Genomic DNA, 14546 nt, shown 5'->3' on the forward strand with positions numbered 1-14546 from the left:
TTAGAGCAGAGATACTGAGAGCCGGGAACATGGGCTGCAGCGTGTACACAGGCAGTCCAATTCTGATCTTTTTCTCACTAATTGGTCTTTTGACCAATCCTATCAGATCTTTTCACATCAGATCATTTTCAGAGCTGATCTGATTGGTCAAAGACCAATTAAATCAAATCAAAGTTTATTTGTCACATGCGCCGAATTCAACAGGTGTAGGTAGACCTTACAGTGAAATGCTTACTTACAGGCTCTAACCAATAGTGCAAAAAAAGTGTTAGGTGAACAATAGGTAAGTAAAGAAATAAAACAACAGTAAAAAGACAGGCTATACAGTAGCGAGGCTATAAAAGTAGCGAGGCTACATACAGACACCGGTTAGTCAGGCTGATTGAGGTAGTATGTACATGTAGATATGGTCAAAGTGGCTATGCGTATATGATGAACAGAGAGTAGCAGTAGCGTAAGAGAGGGGTTGGTGGGTGGTGGGTGGGACACAATGCAGATAGCCTGGTTAGCCAATGTGCGGGAGCACTGGTTGGTCGGCCCAATTGAGGTAGTATGTACATGAATGTATAGTTAAAGTGACTATGCATATATGATGAACAGAGTAGCAGCAGTGTAAAAAGAGGGGTTGGGGGGGGCACACAATGAAAATAGTCTGGGTAGCCATTTGATTACCTGTTCAGGAGTCTTATGGCTTGGGGGTAAAAACGGCCTTTTTGTCCTAGACTTGGCACTCCGGTACCGCTTGCCATGCGGTAGTAGAGAGAACAGTCTATGACTGGGGTGGCTGGGGTCTTTGACAATTTTTAGGGCCTTCCTCTGACACGGCCTGGTGTAGAGGTCCTGGATGGCAGGCAGCTTAGCCCCAGTGATGTACTGGGCCGTACGCACTAAGAAAGATCCAAATTGGGCTGCCTGTGTAAACGCAGCCATGGAGGCACACCACCAACATACAGTGTGTGATCTGTGTCTGCTGTTTCTGATTGGACAAGTAGTGCACTGAGCAGTGTCTTTGTTCACCTCATGTACATTCACGTTAGCAAAGGTATTTCCTTAGTTATTCCTTGTCTATGTTCTCTGCTGTAGCTATGCTACGGTGTGTGAATATTGTAGTGTGTGTCTGTACTATGGATGTATTTCTGTGTGTGTGTGTGTGTGTGTGTGTGTGTGTGTGTGTGTGTGTGTGTGTGTGTGTGTGTGTGTGCGCGTGTGTGTGTGCGTGTGTGCGTGTGTGCGTGTGTGTGTTACTGGGGAGTTCTTAGTTTGCTCATTATGGCGTGCCACAGTGTGGAGGCAGGATTTGATCTAGGTGTCCCAGTGACATTCTCTGGTTTTGTCCCCGCTGTGCAGAGTGGCGCTCCATGTTATTAGAATGGGGACCAAGAGATCTCTCTGCAGACCTCCCCACCCCAGCCCCCCGCCCCTTCCCAAAACCTCCTGCAAAATGATGGGCCAGCTCAGAGCGGTGCAGTCTGGGGACTGCATGCACCACATACAGGATGCATACAGCTGTCTGACTTGGCATACCTGGGTCTGTCTGAGCTGCACCACAGAACACTATGGTCCACGGTGGTAGCCTACACGGCTCTAGTTGTCAGGCAGCGGTGTGAAGCTGTGGTCACGGTATCAATGGTATAGTCTTTCACAGCTCGATAAACATATTGTACAAAAACAACACTTGAGATGAGAACCAGGATGTTGGTTCAGTCTTTGTGTATAGCATAGCAAATGTATCAACTTCTGAGGAGATGGAGCGTGGAACATACTATCGTCCCTCACTACCTCAGCCCCAGGACATGTTTAAGTTGTTTACCTGTTTTTCTGTGTTTTGTTTTCATTCTCATCCTGCACTGCGAAAGAAACTCAGACAAATTTGAGTGTGGTGAATTGAAATGAAAAACGCTCTACATGGGGTGAGCTAATCTTCTGAGAAAATCAAGACATTCACATCCTGTCATCTTACCATGTTGTGTGTGTGTGCATGTCATTTCCTACAAGTCTCTGAAAGGGGCAATGACACCCTGTATAATACCCACACACACATTCCCCATTGAGATTCTGTCACAAACCTTCCCCTCGGGGAAAAACCCTCCTTAAGTGACAGTGTGGAATGAAGAGGAATGAAGAGAGAGGGAGGGAGGCCATGGCTGCCCTGACTCTCAGAGAGATGAGGTGTCTGGGAGAAAGAGGAGGAAAGATCCACAGGGATAGAGTCAGCTCTTCTATGTCTCTGTTCTTCACTCTCCATCCTTTCCCTTTACCTGTCTGTTGCATTCCATTACATGTATACTATCAAACACAGAGAGCTGGAGAGAGAGATGGAGGGAGATGGAGGGAGAGGGGAAGGAAAGAGAGAGGGGAAGGAAAGAGAGAGAGGGGAAGGAAAGAGAGAGAGAGAGATGGAGAGAGAGAGGAAGGGAAGGGGGGCAGTTCTCTCTTCCTGGACCCTCTCTGTTTCAGTATGTCTGCCTCCACAGAGCAAAGCATCGTCCCTAGTCAGATATAACAGTTCAAAATCAAATCAAATTTTATTTGTCACATGCACCGAATACAACAGGTGTAGACCTTACAATTAAATGCTTACTTACAAGCCCTTAACCAACAATGCAGTTTGAAGAAAAATAAGTTAAAAAAAATATTTACTAAATAAACTAAAGTAAAAATAAAAGAGCAACAATAAAATAACAATAACGAGGCTTTTACATGTGGTAGTGGTACAGAGTCAATGTGCGGGGGTACAGGTTAGTAATGAGGCTATATACATGTGGTAGTGGTACAGAGTCAATGTGCGGGGGTACAGGTTAGTAATGAGGCTATATACATGTGGTAGTGGTACAGAGTCAATGTGCGGGGGTACAGGTTAGTAATGAGGCTATATACATGTGGTAGTGGTACAGAGTCAATGTGCGGGGGTACAGGTTAGTAATGAGGCTATATACATGTGGTAGTGGTACAGAGTCAATGTGCGGGGGTACAGGTTAGTAATGAGGCTATATACATGTGGTAGTGGTACAGAGTCAATGTGCGGGGGTACAGGTTAGTAATGAGGCTATATACATGTGGTAGTGGTACAGAGTCAATGTGCGGGGGTACAGGTTAGTAAATGAGGCTATATACATGTGGTAGTGGTACAGAGTCAATGTGCGGGGGTACAGGTTAGTAATGAGGCTATATACATGTGGTAGTGGTACAGAGTCAATGTGCGGGGGTACAGGTTAGTAATGAGGCTATATACACAGGTTAGTCCAGGTCATTGAGGTAATATGTACAACTGAGATGTGTTGTTGCGGTACAGGACAAGCGCTGCGTGGTATGTTTCCACTCGTTGCCAAAACAGGACCGGAACTGTCATGGCTTTGACAGTGACGTATGAGCTGGGGTATTGTCCCTGAGTGGGTTCTCCTGGCACTAGACAGTGTAGAGACGTGGTTGCACTGTGATCTGATTAACCACAGTAGAGATGTGGGCTCGATCACTAGATCAACGTCATACATCACATCACTCACCACACTGAGGGCGTGGTAACGACATGGAGGTGATACTGTATGTGGGGTCTCTGTCTGTCTCTCATTCTCTCTCTTTTCCTCTGTCTCTCTCTCCATCATAGAGAACACACAGGATGGGGTCTTTTACACCCTGATGTTCTCCATTCAGCAGCTGGAGGCTGACACAAACACACTATAAATCACACACCACTGACAGCTCTACTAGGGAGAGAAGCTCACAGTCACACCATCAAACCTCTTCTTGAATATTCCCATCCCTTTCTCTTTCGCTCTACTCCTGTCTCTCTCTCCATTTCCCTCTCTCTTCCCTCTGGGTGGTCATTTTGTTGTGACACCACAAAACGCAGCCGACTACATCAAACCCCTCCCCTCACCTATATGCTTTGTTCGCTGCTCTTAGCTTTTTTGTTTTTTTTGTTTAGGGTGCATTGTAATCAAATAAGCGGGGTCCCCGGGGACCTGTGGGGATTGGGTGTGTTATGACAGTGACACGGAAAGGGAATGGGAGTGTGCTCTGGTGATCAGGCCCGGAAGAGTGAATGGGAGAGCAGCGCTGCATGTCTCTCTGTACTCTGTCACCCATGGCACAGTCCGTCTGGGGCCCCTGAGCTCATCTGGCACTCAACACTCCTCTACGCCCCATAGAGTCTGTACGGATCTCACTGCTGTGCCACAGGCCCCCTCTCTGTTCTTTCTCTGGGTGTGCACGTGCGTAGTATGTGCACATTTTTTATATCATATTGTATATTGCTAACCCCATGTTATATTCCACAGGATATACTTACACCTCCTTGTGTCCCATTCTATAGTTCGAACAGGATGTCTTGGTAGGTGTGTTATTGAGGGAAGATGAGGGACTGAACCCCATAGCTGTAAGCCCAAGGAGGGATTCATTAGTTACACCAGCTGTATCAGGACAGGACCTGTAATACTGTATATCTACAGCCATTTCAGTGAGTGTGTGTTATGTTTAAATAAGTCTAACCAGGTTAGTGTGTTTCTGTGCGGTTGTGTGTTATGGCTAGCCAGTTCTATGGATTTGTGTGTGTGTGTGTCTTTTGGATGTTAGCAACAGGGGAGGGGAAGTCCCTCTTGGGTGATAGGGTGGGGGCCGGCGGGAGCATGGCGAAACAGGACATGGCTGGAGAACGGGCACATTTATTTGGTGGGGTGGTGGGGTTGGGGGGGGGGGGTTGTTATTTGTAGCTCACTCCCCAGTGAGTTTCCTGTCTCTCGGAGGTGAAAACCTGGGAACATATGAAGCTTTAAGACAGCCCATCTGTTAGTCTCCGGCCCTTGGAAGACTGTCAACGGTCTAAAAATAAGCCACACTAAAGTGAACCAGGCGGCAAAGGTGATTTTTCATTTTGTGTTAAAAACAGAGCAGAGCAAAGAGGGACAGGCTAGCGCCAAAAGCAGTATTTCCTCTTCCTGTGGCTGTTTGAGATCGGGCCATATAGGCTAATCAGAGTATGCTAGACTTGCTTAGCGATGCTACTACAGTAGATCATGTCGGTATGTTATATCACCACAGACAAGATTTAACGCCCTAGCTGTTCAAGTGTTCCCAAATAGTGGGCACGTCTGTTATGGCTGCTGCTATTCTGCAAAAGCAAAACAAAATGTGTGAAAGTTGTTGTTCTAGTACATTGATGTGCAGAGCAGAGGACTGTTTGTTAGAGGATTCCTGGTGAACTGACGTGTTTGAGTCTCACCACCCCTGCCTGCTCCCCAGAGGACTGTGTTTGTTAGAGGATTCCTGGTGAACTGACGTGTTTGAGTCTCACCACCCCTGCCTGCTCCCCAGAGGACTGTTTGTTAGAGGATTCCTGGTGAACTGACGTGTTTGAGTCTCACCACCCCTGCCTGCTCCCCAGAGGACTGTGTTTGTTAGAGGATTCCTGGTGAACTGACATGTTTGAGTCTCACCACCCCTGCCTGCTCCCCAGAGGACTGTGTTTGTTAGAGGATTCCTGGTGAACTGACATGTTTGAGTCTCACCACCCCTGCCTGCTCCCCAGAGGACTGTGTTTGTTAGAGGATTCCTGGTGAACTGACATGTTTGAGTCTCACCACCCCTGCCTGCTCCCCAGAGGACTGTGTTTGTTAGAGGATTCCTGGTGAACTGACATGTTTGAGTCTCACCACCCCTGCCTGCTCCCCAGAGGACTGTTTGTTAGAGGATTCCTGGTGAACTGACATGTTTGAGTCTCACCACCCCTGCCTGCTCCCCAGAGGACTGTGTTTGTTAGAGGATTCCTGGTGAACTGACATGTTTGAGTCTCACCACCCCTGCCTGCTCCCCAGAGGACTGTGTTTGTTAGAGGATTCCTGGTGAACTGACATGTTTAAGTCTCACCACCCCTGCCTGCTCCCCAGAGGACTGTTTGTTAGAGGATTCCTGGTGAACTGACGTGTTTGAGTCTCACCACCCCTGCCTGCTCCCCAGAGGACTGTGTTTGTTAGAGGATTCCTGGTGAACTGACATGTTTGAGTCTCACCACCCCTGCCTGCTCCCCAGAGGACTGTGTTTGTTAGAGGATTCCTGGTGAACTGACATGTTTGAGTCTCACCACCCCTGCCTGCTCCCCAGAGGACTGTGTTTGTTAGAGGATTCCTGGTGAACTGACATGTTTGAGTCTCACCACCCCTGCCTGCTCCCCAGAGGACTGTGTTTGTTAGAGGATTCCTGGTGAACTGACATGTTTAAGTCTCACCACCCCTGCCTGCTCCCCAGAGGACTGTTTGTTAGAGGATTCCTGGTGAACTGACGTGTTTGAGTCTCACCACCCCTGCCTGCTCCCCAGAGGACTGTGTTTGTTAGAGGATTCCTGGTGAACTGACATGTTTGAGTCTCACCACCCCTGCCTGCTCCCCAGAGGACTGTGTTTGTTAGAGGATTCCTGGTGAACTGACATGTTTGAGTCTCACCACCCCTGCCTGCTCCCCAGAGGACTGTGTTTGTTAGAGGATTCCTGGTGAACTGACATGTTTGAGTCTCACCACCCCTGCCTGCTCCCCAGAGGATGCCACAGAGCCTGGAGCCGTGAGGTGCCGGGGGGCCAGGGGGCCCTGCGGCGGCGCCTCAGACGCCTGATTGAAAGTGACATGATGGCAGCCCTGTCTAGGTCCTCGCGCGTTGTAACGCAGTTAATAAAGCGCGTATGTTGGAAACGTAGATTTCATTTTCCTTTATCTTTATCTCCTGCCTCCCCTCTCTCTCCCCCTCTGCTCTCCCCTTTCCCTCCTCCCTCTTCCTCCCCCCAGTGTGTGCAGCAGTCTCACAGTCTCTGCATTAGTAATGCGACTGGGCCATATTTCCCATGAGCCCACAGCTCGGCAGGATTTAGCCTCTCTTTTATAACCAGTTTAGGAAAACAATGACAGCCTAGATATTGACTGAGCAGTGAGGGGCTGTTCTGCCCATTGCACAGCCTCCCTGTGTAGAGGGGCGCTGTTCCATCCATCACACAGTGTCCCCCTGCTACACTGTGACATGCAAGCATGCTCTATCCGTTTAGTTTGATGGTACAATACAAAGGACTAACACTGTCAGTGATGTTCTACCTTTGTTAGTACAGTGGTTATCTTGTCGACTTGATGTCTTTGTCTTGGCAGTGAGGGAGTTGAAATGTGATGTTTGCTATGTAGATATTTGTAATGTGAAGTTGTTTGCCATTGATGTTGTGCAGTCTGATGGGAGGAGGAGGTTGTTTCAGGATCAACTCTTTGCTAGTTCTTCAGGTTGTAGGGATGTAATGGTGTTTGTCAGGTATTGGGGTGAAGTGTGTGTTCTCTGGCCGATGACAGGGTGTGTTTGTGGTCTCAGTCTCCAGTCTCCCCCTGCTTAAAGAGTGAGAGCAGAGCCCTCGATCTCCTCATCCTGGAGAATATATCAATTACAGCTACATAGGACTGATGTCACACTGAGAGTCATTATCAGATTCAGAGACACACACCATTCGCACCATCGATCGCCTACGGCTTGATCAATACCCCAGCCCCTGACGACGCTCTGAAATGAAGAGAGCTGAGACTAGCATCACAGTGTGTATGACTGTCTGTGTGTGTTCACACTGATTAACACATTTAACAAGAGCTACTTTTCCATTACACCAACCCAGTATTGCAGGCTCTAGTGTGAGTGTTTGTGTGTGTGTGTATGTGGGTTCTCTTCTAGTTTGAGTTGTATGGGAAACGGTGTATCCATCCTGTGGAATGTGCAGCAGTGTAGGTGAGGGTGTTTGTGCGGCTCCTCCTCTCCTCTCCTCCCCCTATCTGTGCTGTTTCCATCAGGCCGCTGCAGTGCTGGTGTAACCCAGGACCCCAGGGACTCAGGGAGCAGCCACTGCCTCTCAATCCCCTCTTTCTGCAAATCAATACACACCAACAAAACCCTGGAAACCTGGGGGAAAACATGCACGCACACACACTCCCTCTCTCTCTCCCTCTCTAACACACACATACACGCAGACACACACAAACACATTCATGCACAAAGATGGGGCAAGGCTACGTCCCACAAATGCTATTTTCTGTCACATAAGGAGACAGTTGACTCAAAGCAAGCACACATGAAACTGACATGTGCCTATACATGATGATGATGAAATCAAGATCTAATATTCTGTTTTGTGTAAAAATGTTCTGCCTCCGTTCTGGCTGGAGCTCTGCTTTTGTCTGCTTAGGCCTGAGTAACAGGAGAAGCAGGCAGATGGAGAGCCAATCCTGACCTCTGCTGGAGGGGTGTAGAACTGCAGGTGTCGTGGAACAGAGAGAGAGAGAAGTGGTTTGCTCTCATAATGGGGTCAGTGGCTCCCAGTGAGAGACGGCTCCTCGCTGAAGAGCCCTCTGTGCTCGTTCCCAGTCACATACGCGGGGGAGGGGTGCAGGAAAAGAGGGAGATGGAGAGAATGAGCGAGAGACAGAAAGAGGAAAAGAAAGACTGTCCCTGAATGGCTGCAATCAGCCAGTCTAGGGCTTTAAGACCCGGGCGCTTGGCCTTCTCTGCTGAACTAGTGCAGCCTGGCTCTGCCAACAGTCGTGTGCAAAATATGCGCACCAAGATAAGGCCCAAAGAATAAGTATTTATCAACGGAAAACCATGTTTAATCCTTCCGATTTTTCCCCTTTTTCTTTTTTCATAGTGGTGCACAGAAACATGGGCCTATCTGTGAGAGATTAATCTTGGAAAGCAGCTTTTAGTGGGAAGAGGGGGATGATTGCTGAGCTTTCCCTGGGAATTGGGTTTATGGTCCCGGGGAGAGCGCAGACGAACCAGCCAGCCTACCAGAAATCTCCCTAACACACAGGCCTCTGGGAGCCCCATATCTGCTGTGATTGATAGTTTAACTCTTCACATCTATCTGGTCTGAAGTTATATACCCTCTGGTTGAGGTGTGCAGAGAAACCAGGCTCCTGCAGTTGTTGATGGTGGTGTCGTGGATGTAATTTTGATAAAGGTGTTTTGTGCGTTATTAGGAATTCATGTGTTGCGCTCAAGTGCTGTTGGAATGTGGGCCTCATAAGGTATTGATATGGTGTTTTCAAATATTTATAAGAATATCAAAAGGGATGCGAGCCTCATAAATCTGAATAAACAAATCATTGTTTCATATTGCCATGGATAAGGAAGACCGCAAAGCAAAGACACAATGAATATAATATGACGTTTGGGTTTATCTGCAGCTCGATATATGATATATAATGGGTGTGTGTGGGTAGAGCAGGTAGTCCGTGTTACAGGAGGCTGGGGTCCTCCGATGGACAGACAGACATGACTGTTGTGTATAAAGAGAGGTGTAGGGATGGTGGGGTAGGTGGCTGTGGGGGCTTGGAGGTGTGGGCACGTAGCTTATTATTTCTCTCCTCATGTGTTCTCCTCTCTTCCCTTCCAGAACCACACACTGAGCCAGCACGCGCAGTGAGACTGGGCCCGGCAGGACTCCTGGCTCAGCCCAGAACCCCGACCCAGGCCCGGTGGGGGAGGACCATTTCAACATCACAGCCAATCAAAGTGTCATTTGCTACTCACATGTAAAACTCTAACGATTCCGCCACCAGGCACAGCTATTACGAGCAGTGGGGAATGAATATTAATGGGATATGCTATTAAAAAAGAAAAGGATATAAAAAAGGAGATGGAGAGAAAAGGTATTGTACGTGCAGTATTTTTTATCGTCCCTGCTACCTGGTTGTGCGTTTTTTTTTAACAAAAGAAAAAATTGTACAAAAAAAGAAATGCCCTCAGTCTCTGATTTTAGTCTCTAGAAATGCATCATTTACCTTGTCCTCTGTTGCTTCTTGTATCAAACTTCATAGGTGCCAATTCTTTTCCATTTTTTTTGCATATGTTTTTACTCTTTCATTATTGTACCTTTTTTTTCTTGCAGTAAATAGGTACTCGTGCTGTGTTGTGATTGTTTGCCAGTCGTAATATTTCTGAGTTTTCCTCCTTTTTATCATTATTGTTATATATTTTCTTTTTTGTAATTACAAAATAAAAAGACAAACAAAATAAAGTTAAGAAAAACATAATGGTTTGATTGGATTTTCCAGTCTATGGACCTAATGGTTATTGTAAAAATGAATATCATCAATTTCAGTGCAACTGGATGATGTCTGCTTTTTAAATGTGAATTAACCAGATTGCAATAACTAGTACAGTCAAAAAAATGCTAATAAATCATGAAGAAAAGGAATGTGTGTGTGTGTGGTGTGAGTCTTGTTTTTCTAATGAAAACCAGTGGCAACCAGGAGAGAATAACATACCTTCACTACAGCAGCTTTCAATGTAAGCCAGGGGTTGAAACTGCTTCAGGGAACAGACCTGAAAACCATAAAATAATGAAAATATTAGAGGAACAGAATCAGAACCGGGAACAAAAGAGGTCTTTACTGTTCCATTATTTTAAAAGCATGGGAACCGGTTAATAACTGACTGCTATGCAATCCCTCACTCTGTCACTCAGAAACATATATTCCAGCGTCTGCCTGCCAGATGGAAATCTTTGCCAGTGCGTGTGTGTAGGCTACCTGCCCCTCCCCCTCCGAAGCGTAAGTTACTGTAGCCTACTGAAGACGATACAAGCATCATTCAGAAATTGGGAGCAATTTATAATTTTTATATTTGTTTTTATTAGAGAAGAATGAATTAACTTTTTAAATGCTAGCTAAGGATATTATAGTTCACATAGGTTTTATTAACTACAAAAAGGTAAGATGTGTTTTTAATTCTAGTGCTTCTTTGGTCCAATGTTAAGTCAATTCTCAGAAGCTCAGACAATTAAAGTTCCTCCATAGAAGCCATTCCTCCTTAGGTATAATTCTCTGGGCCTAATTCAGATAATGCATGTCATAAGATGCCCAGTGCTTCAAGAGAAGCCGCCTCCACCCTCTCTCCCCACCTGAAAAATGTCAGTAGCATTTTGCATCCCTTCACTTGTCCAGACATAACATAGTAAACCTAAACCACTCCAATTAGTTAGATATGTTATGTATTCATTTGTGGATATCTGTCCATTTTATGTATGTTGCAAATTAGATTTTTTTTGTAACCTTTATTTAACTAGGCAATTCTGTTGAGAACAAATTCTAATTCACAATGACTGCCTAGGAACAGTGGGTTAACTACCTTGTTCAGGGGGAGAACAACTGATTTTTACCTTGGCAGTTCTGGGATTTGATCTAGCAACCTTTCGGTTACTGGCCCAACGCTCTAACCATTAGGCTACCTGCCACCCCAGGTAGCTTAGCCAATACGTATGATATGTCACAAATTACAATTTGTACGATATGTTATGAATTGCAATTCGTACAATACTTTATGAATTTGCTAAATGTATGATATGTTACAAAATCCAATTTGTTGTGGCTAATGTTTGCTAGGTGGCTAATGCTAAAGTTAGCTAGGGGTTAAGGTTAGCTAACATGCAAAGTTGTTGCAGAGTAGCTCAAAAGTAGTAAGTAGTTTCAAATTTGCTAATTAGCTAAAATGCAAAAGTTGTTCGTGATGAGATTCAAACACGCAACATTTGCGTTGCTAACATGCCTACCCATCCACCCCGACCAACCACCCTACTTTTGTTTTGCCTGAATTAACATATAACATATCATCCTAATTTTAGTGTCTTGGATTTATATTTACAATGTTACGTCTAGTCTATGAGATCAGGCTGCATCAGTGACTCTTCAGGGGAGATATTTTTCTATATGAAAATTGATCATAACACATCTATGAAATGTAATATGCAAAGACAGGACTTCTGTTACTCAGAACATTTAGGGAAAAGAGATGTTTGGGGACATGATCATAAACTGATTGTGGATCTTGTTTATGATTTTTCCCCCCACTTTTAGATAATTATGTAGGGCCTAATATAATTTATATAACTGCAACAATGTATATACTATTTATAAAACATTTATAATCTGAAAGTGGAAACGAAATGCCTAGTATAGCAGGATAAAAATATTTACTCCACAAATCATTCACTGATGATTGAATGGACTTATCTATAATACATGTAATATCATATTTCCCTATATCCTACAACATTTATTGTTTATCATATCAGACAAACTTAGTTTCAATATATGACATTGACATCTGGATTATACTATATATAACCGAGCGAAATATACTTTCACATCATCTAAAAACAGCCATATAAACCTCTCCTCTCTATCAATAATAGACTATTGGTTTGATGACCATACGGCCTTCTGCTTTAATTGCATCCATGTGTTTAAGCAGCTGGTTCAGCCGTTGAATCTCATGGTTCTTCTGGACAGAAGGTCGGTACCGTTCCCAGAAATCAGTCATCGGAACGCATTGACATACCACAGTGCCCTGGGAGCAGTTGAACTTCTCCGTTTATGGGCGAGAGTCAACTTGCCATATTACTTATTTTAACTAGGCTACAACTGACAAGTGCGTGTGTATCTTTTAATATTGTCCAACTTTCCTTGAGAAATTAAGGGAAATGTTTTAATAATTTACTATTTTCGTTTTACAATTCAAAAGGCTATATTTTGAGCCCAAAATTAATTATAATCAGAATGTATATTTGGTAGATGTTAGAAAATATGTATCATAAAGACAATGCAATGGTTATAGCAGGTTATAAACAATCGGCCTATGCGTAATAATATTTGATGGACTGCGTGATGGTACGGTTCATTGGGCCCTGAGAGGTCAGCAGAAGACATTGGGGCTCCTGCCAGCACACACAACCGGTGCAATTGGAAACAATATTTAGGCCAGGGATGGGCAACTTTGATGGGGGTGGGGGCCACAAAAAATCAGAACTCATCATAAAGGGCCGCAGTGGCTTGTGGGTCTGTGTACCCACATCCATACCCCTAGCCGTTTGGGGGCCCTAAGCGAAAATATTGTTGGCCGCTAGACTAACTTACCAATCGAAAAGCATGTAGCTGACATGGGCTAATTGAGTGACTGTCAGTGACTGACATAACAAAAGAAAAAGCGCTGATGCACAACCACATTTCAAAACTTCACCTTGTGTATTCTATTATTGTAACTCTCTTAAACTGAGACCCCAACTGAGTTCTTTTGTTTTGGTGTGGGTGGGGGGATTGATCCATGGGCCTACAAAAGGGGGTAGCGGGCCACAAGTTGCCCATCTCTGATTTAGGCAATTTTTTGTCACTTTGTCAGAATTAGCCAACAGAAAGTTATCGCTATCATGTTGTCCTTTTTGTTCATTAAACCTAAGTGAGAAATTGAGATATTGAAATTAAGGAAACAATATAAAATTTGTAACATTGCATTTCAACAATTCTGCATGAGAAAGCCAGATGCTGAGGAGAGGAATCATCAGTGTATTAAGGTTACAGGAAAGAAGAATAGTCTACTAACCATTCCAACCAGCTTTGCTTTAAAAACGTGGCATACAATTTAATTGAATAAGCTATGTAAAGAAATAGAGACTATACAGTGTCAAATTTGAATCATTAAAGTTTCTGAAATAGCAACAGGTCTTGTTTTTGTCCCGCACTGTTGGATCTGTGCCAGCGGGTGAGAGCGCGTCAATGGCATCGCACCACAGCGTGTATCAGCTCAAACCATGGCACACTGACGCGCCAGGACGTTAGGGATCCTCAATATTTTACAGCAGCATTTTCAAAGTGTTAAAGGACAGGAAAGTGTGAGATCTAGATACTCAGAGGCGTTCGCTCTGATGCCAGGTATTTATGGCAGTGGTTTTGTCATTCTCAGAGGAAAGACATTATATTTGTTCTACCTATTTAAGTAGTTTCCATAAACAATATTAGCTACTGTTTTGTTTTAGACCTTTTTTAATATAAGAACTGTTGACTCTCCCTACGAACTGTCAAGCAAGGAGTAACCTAAAATAGCAGGAGTAAAAGAAACCTTAGAAACTAGAACCCCTACATATTGGTCTTGATGAGAAGAAAAAAATACTTTGGGGGGAGATTATCTTCTGCACTGTTCAACCAATCCAGTAAATGTGGAGGAAGTGTTAAGATGGTGTGTCACCTTGTTAATGTCCAAAAGCGGAAGTCGCATCACAGGCTATCGTTCCATTTCCCCTGAAAACCGGAACATCTAGTTGTTGGGAACTTGGCAGAGGCTAAAAGATGATTTATGGTCAGTCCGGTCCTGTATTGGCCGTACAGAATTTACTGTGACGCAACCTCTGCAGAAGTCAGGGCATTCCGGCTTCTTGCACTTTGCAGAGCAGAACAGAGCTGTTGTGAAGGAAGTTGTCAAGGAAGTGAGTTTGTGTTTATACAAGACATACCACCCCACCTACCATCAACCAATCATGTCAATGCTGAGCTATACGGAGCTGTGGAGAGAAATAGTAATGGCATATTTTTGTAGGCAATAACTCCGCCATTGTTCATTGGACATAGCCCATGGAGAAAATAAATAGCATTTTTGTTAAGGTTTTGGATAAACGCTGAAAATATGTTGTGGGGTAAACACAGGCTTAGGACATGTTATACGCTTTGATCTATGAGGTATCAGCTAACTTCACTTTTGGTGAATTTTGA

General features: G+C 44.6%; 1 protein-coding gene across 2 annotated transcripts in view; it reads left to right on the top strand.

Moving 5' to 3' along the window:
• Window positions 1-10204, top strand: part of LOC115151921 (zinc finger protein 423) — a 145993-nt gene extending 135789 nt beyond the window's left edge. For both annotated transcript variants that reach the window (XM_029696273.1, XM_029696274.1), the window contains one exon: window positions 9401-10204. In XM_029696273.1, the coding sequence (XP_029552133.1) occupies window positions 9401-9430 (30 nt within the window). In that variant the 3' untranslated portion in view covers window positions 9431-10204. The remainder of the gene's footprint in view (window positions 1-9400) is intronic.
• The last annotated feature ends 4342 nt before the right edge of the window (window positions 10205-14546 follow it).

Source organism: Salmo trutta, chromosome 17 (assembly GCF_901001165.1).
Source record: "Salmo trutta chromosome 17, fSalTru1.1, whole genome shotgun sequence".
In the NCBI taxonomy this organism is placed as follows: domain Eukaryota; kingdom Metazoa; phylum Chordata; class Actinopteri; order Salmoniformes; family Salmonidae; genus Salmo; species Salmo trutta.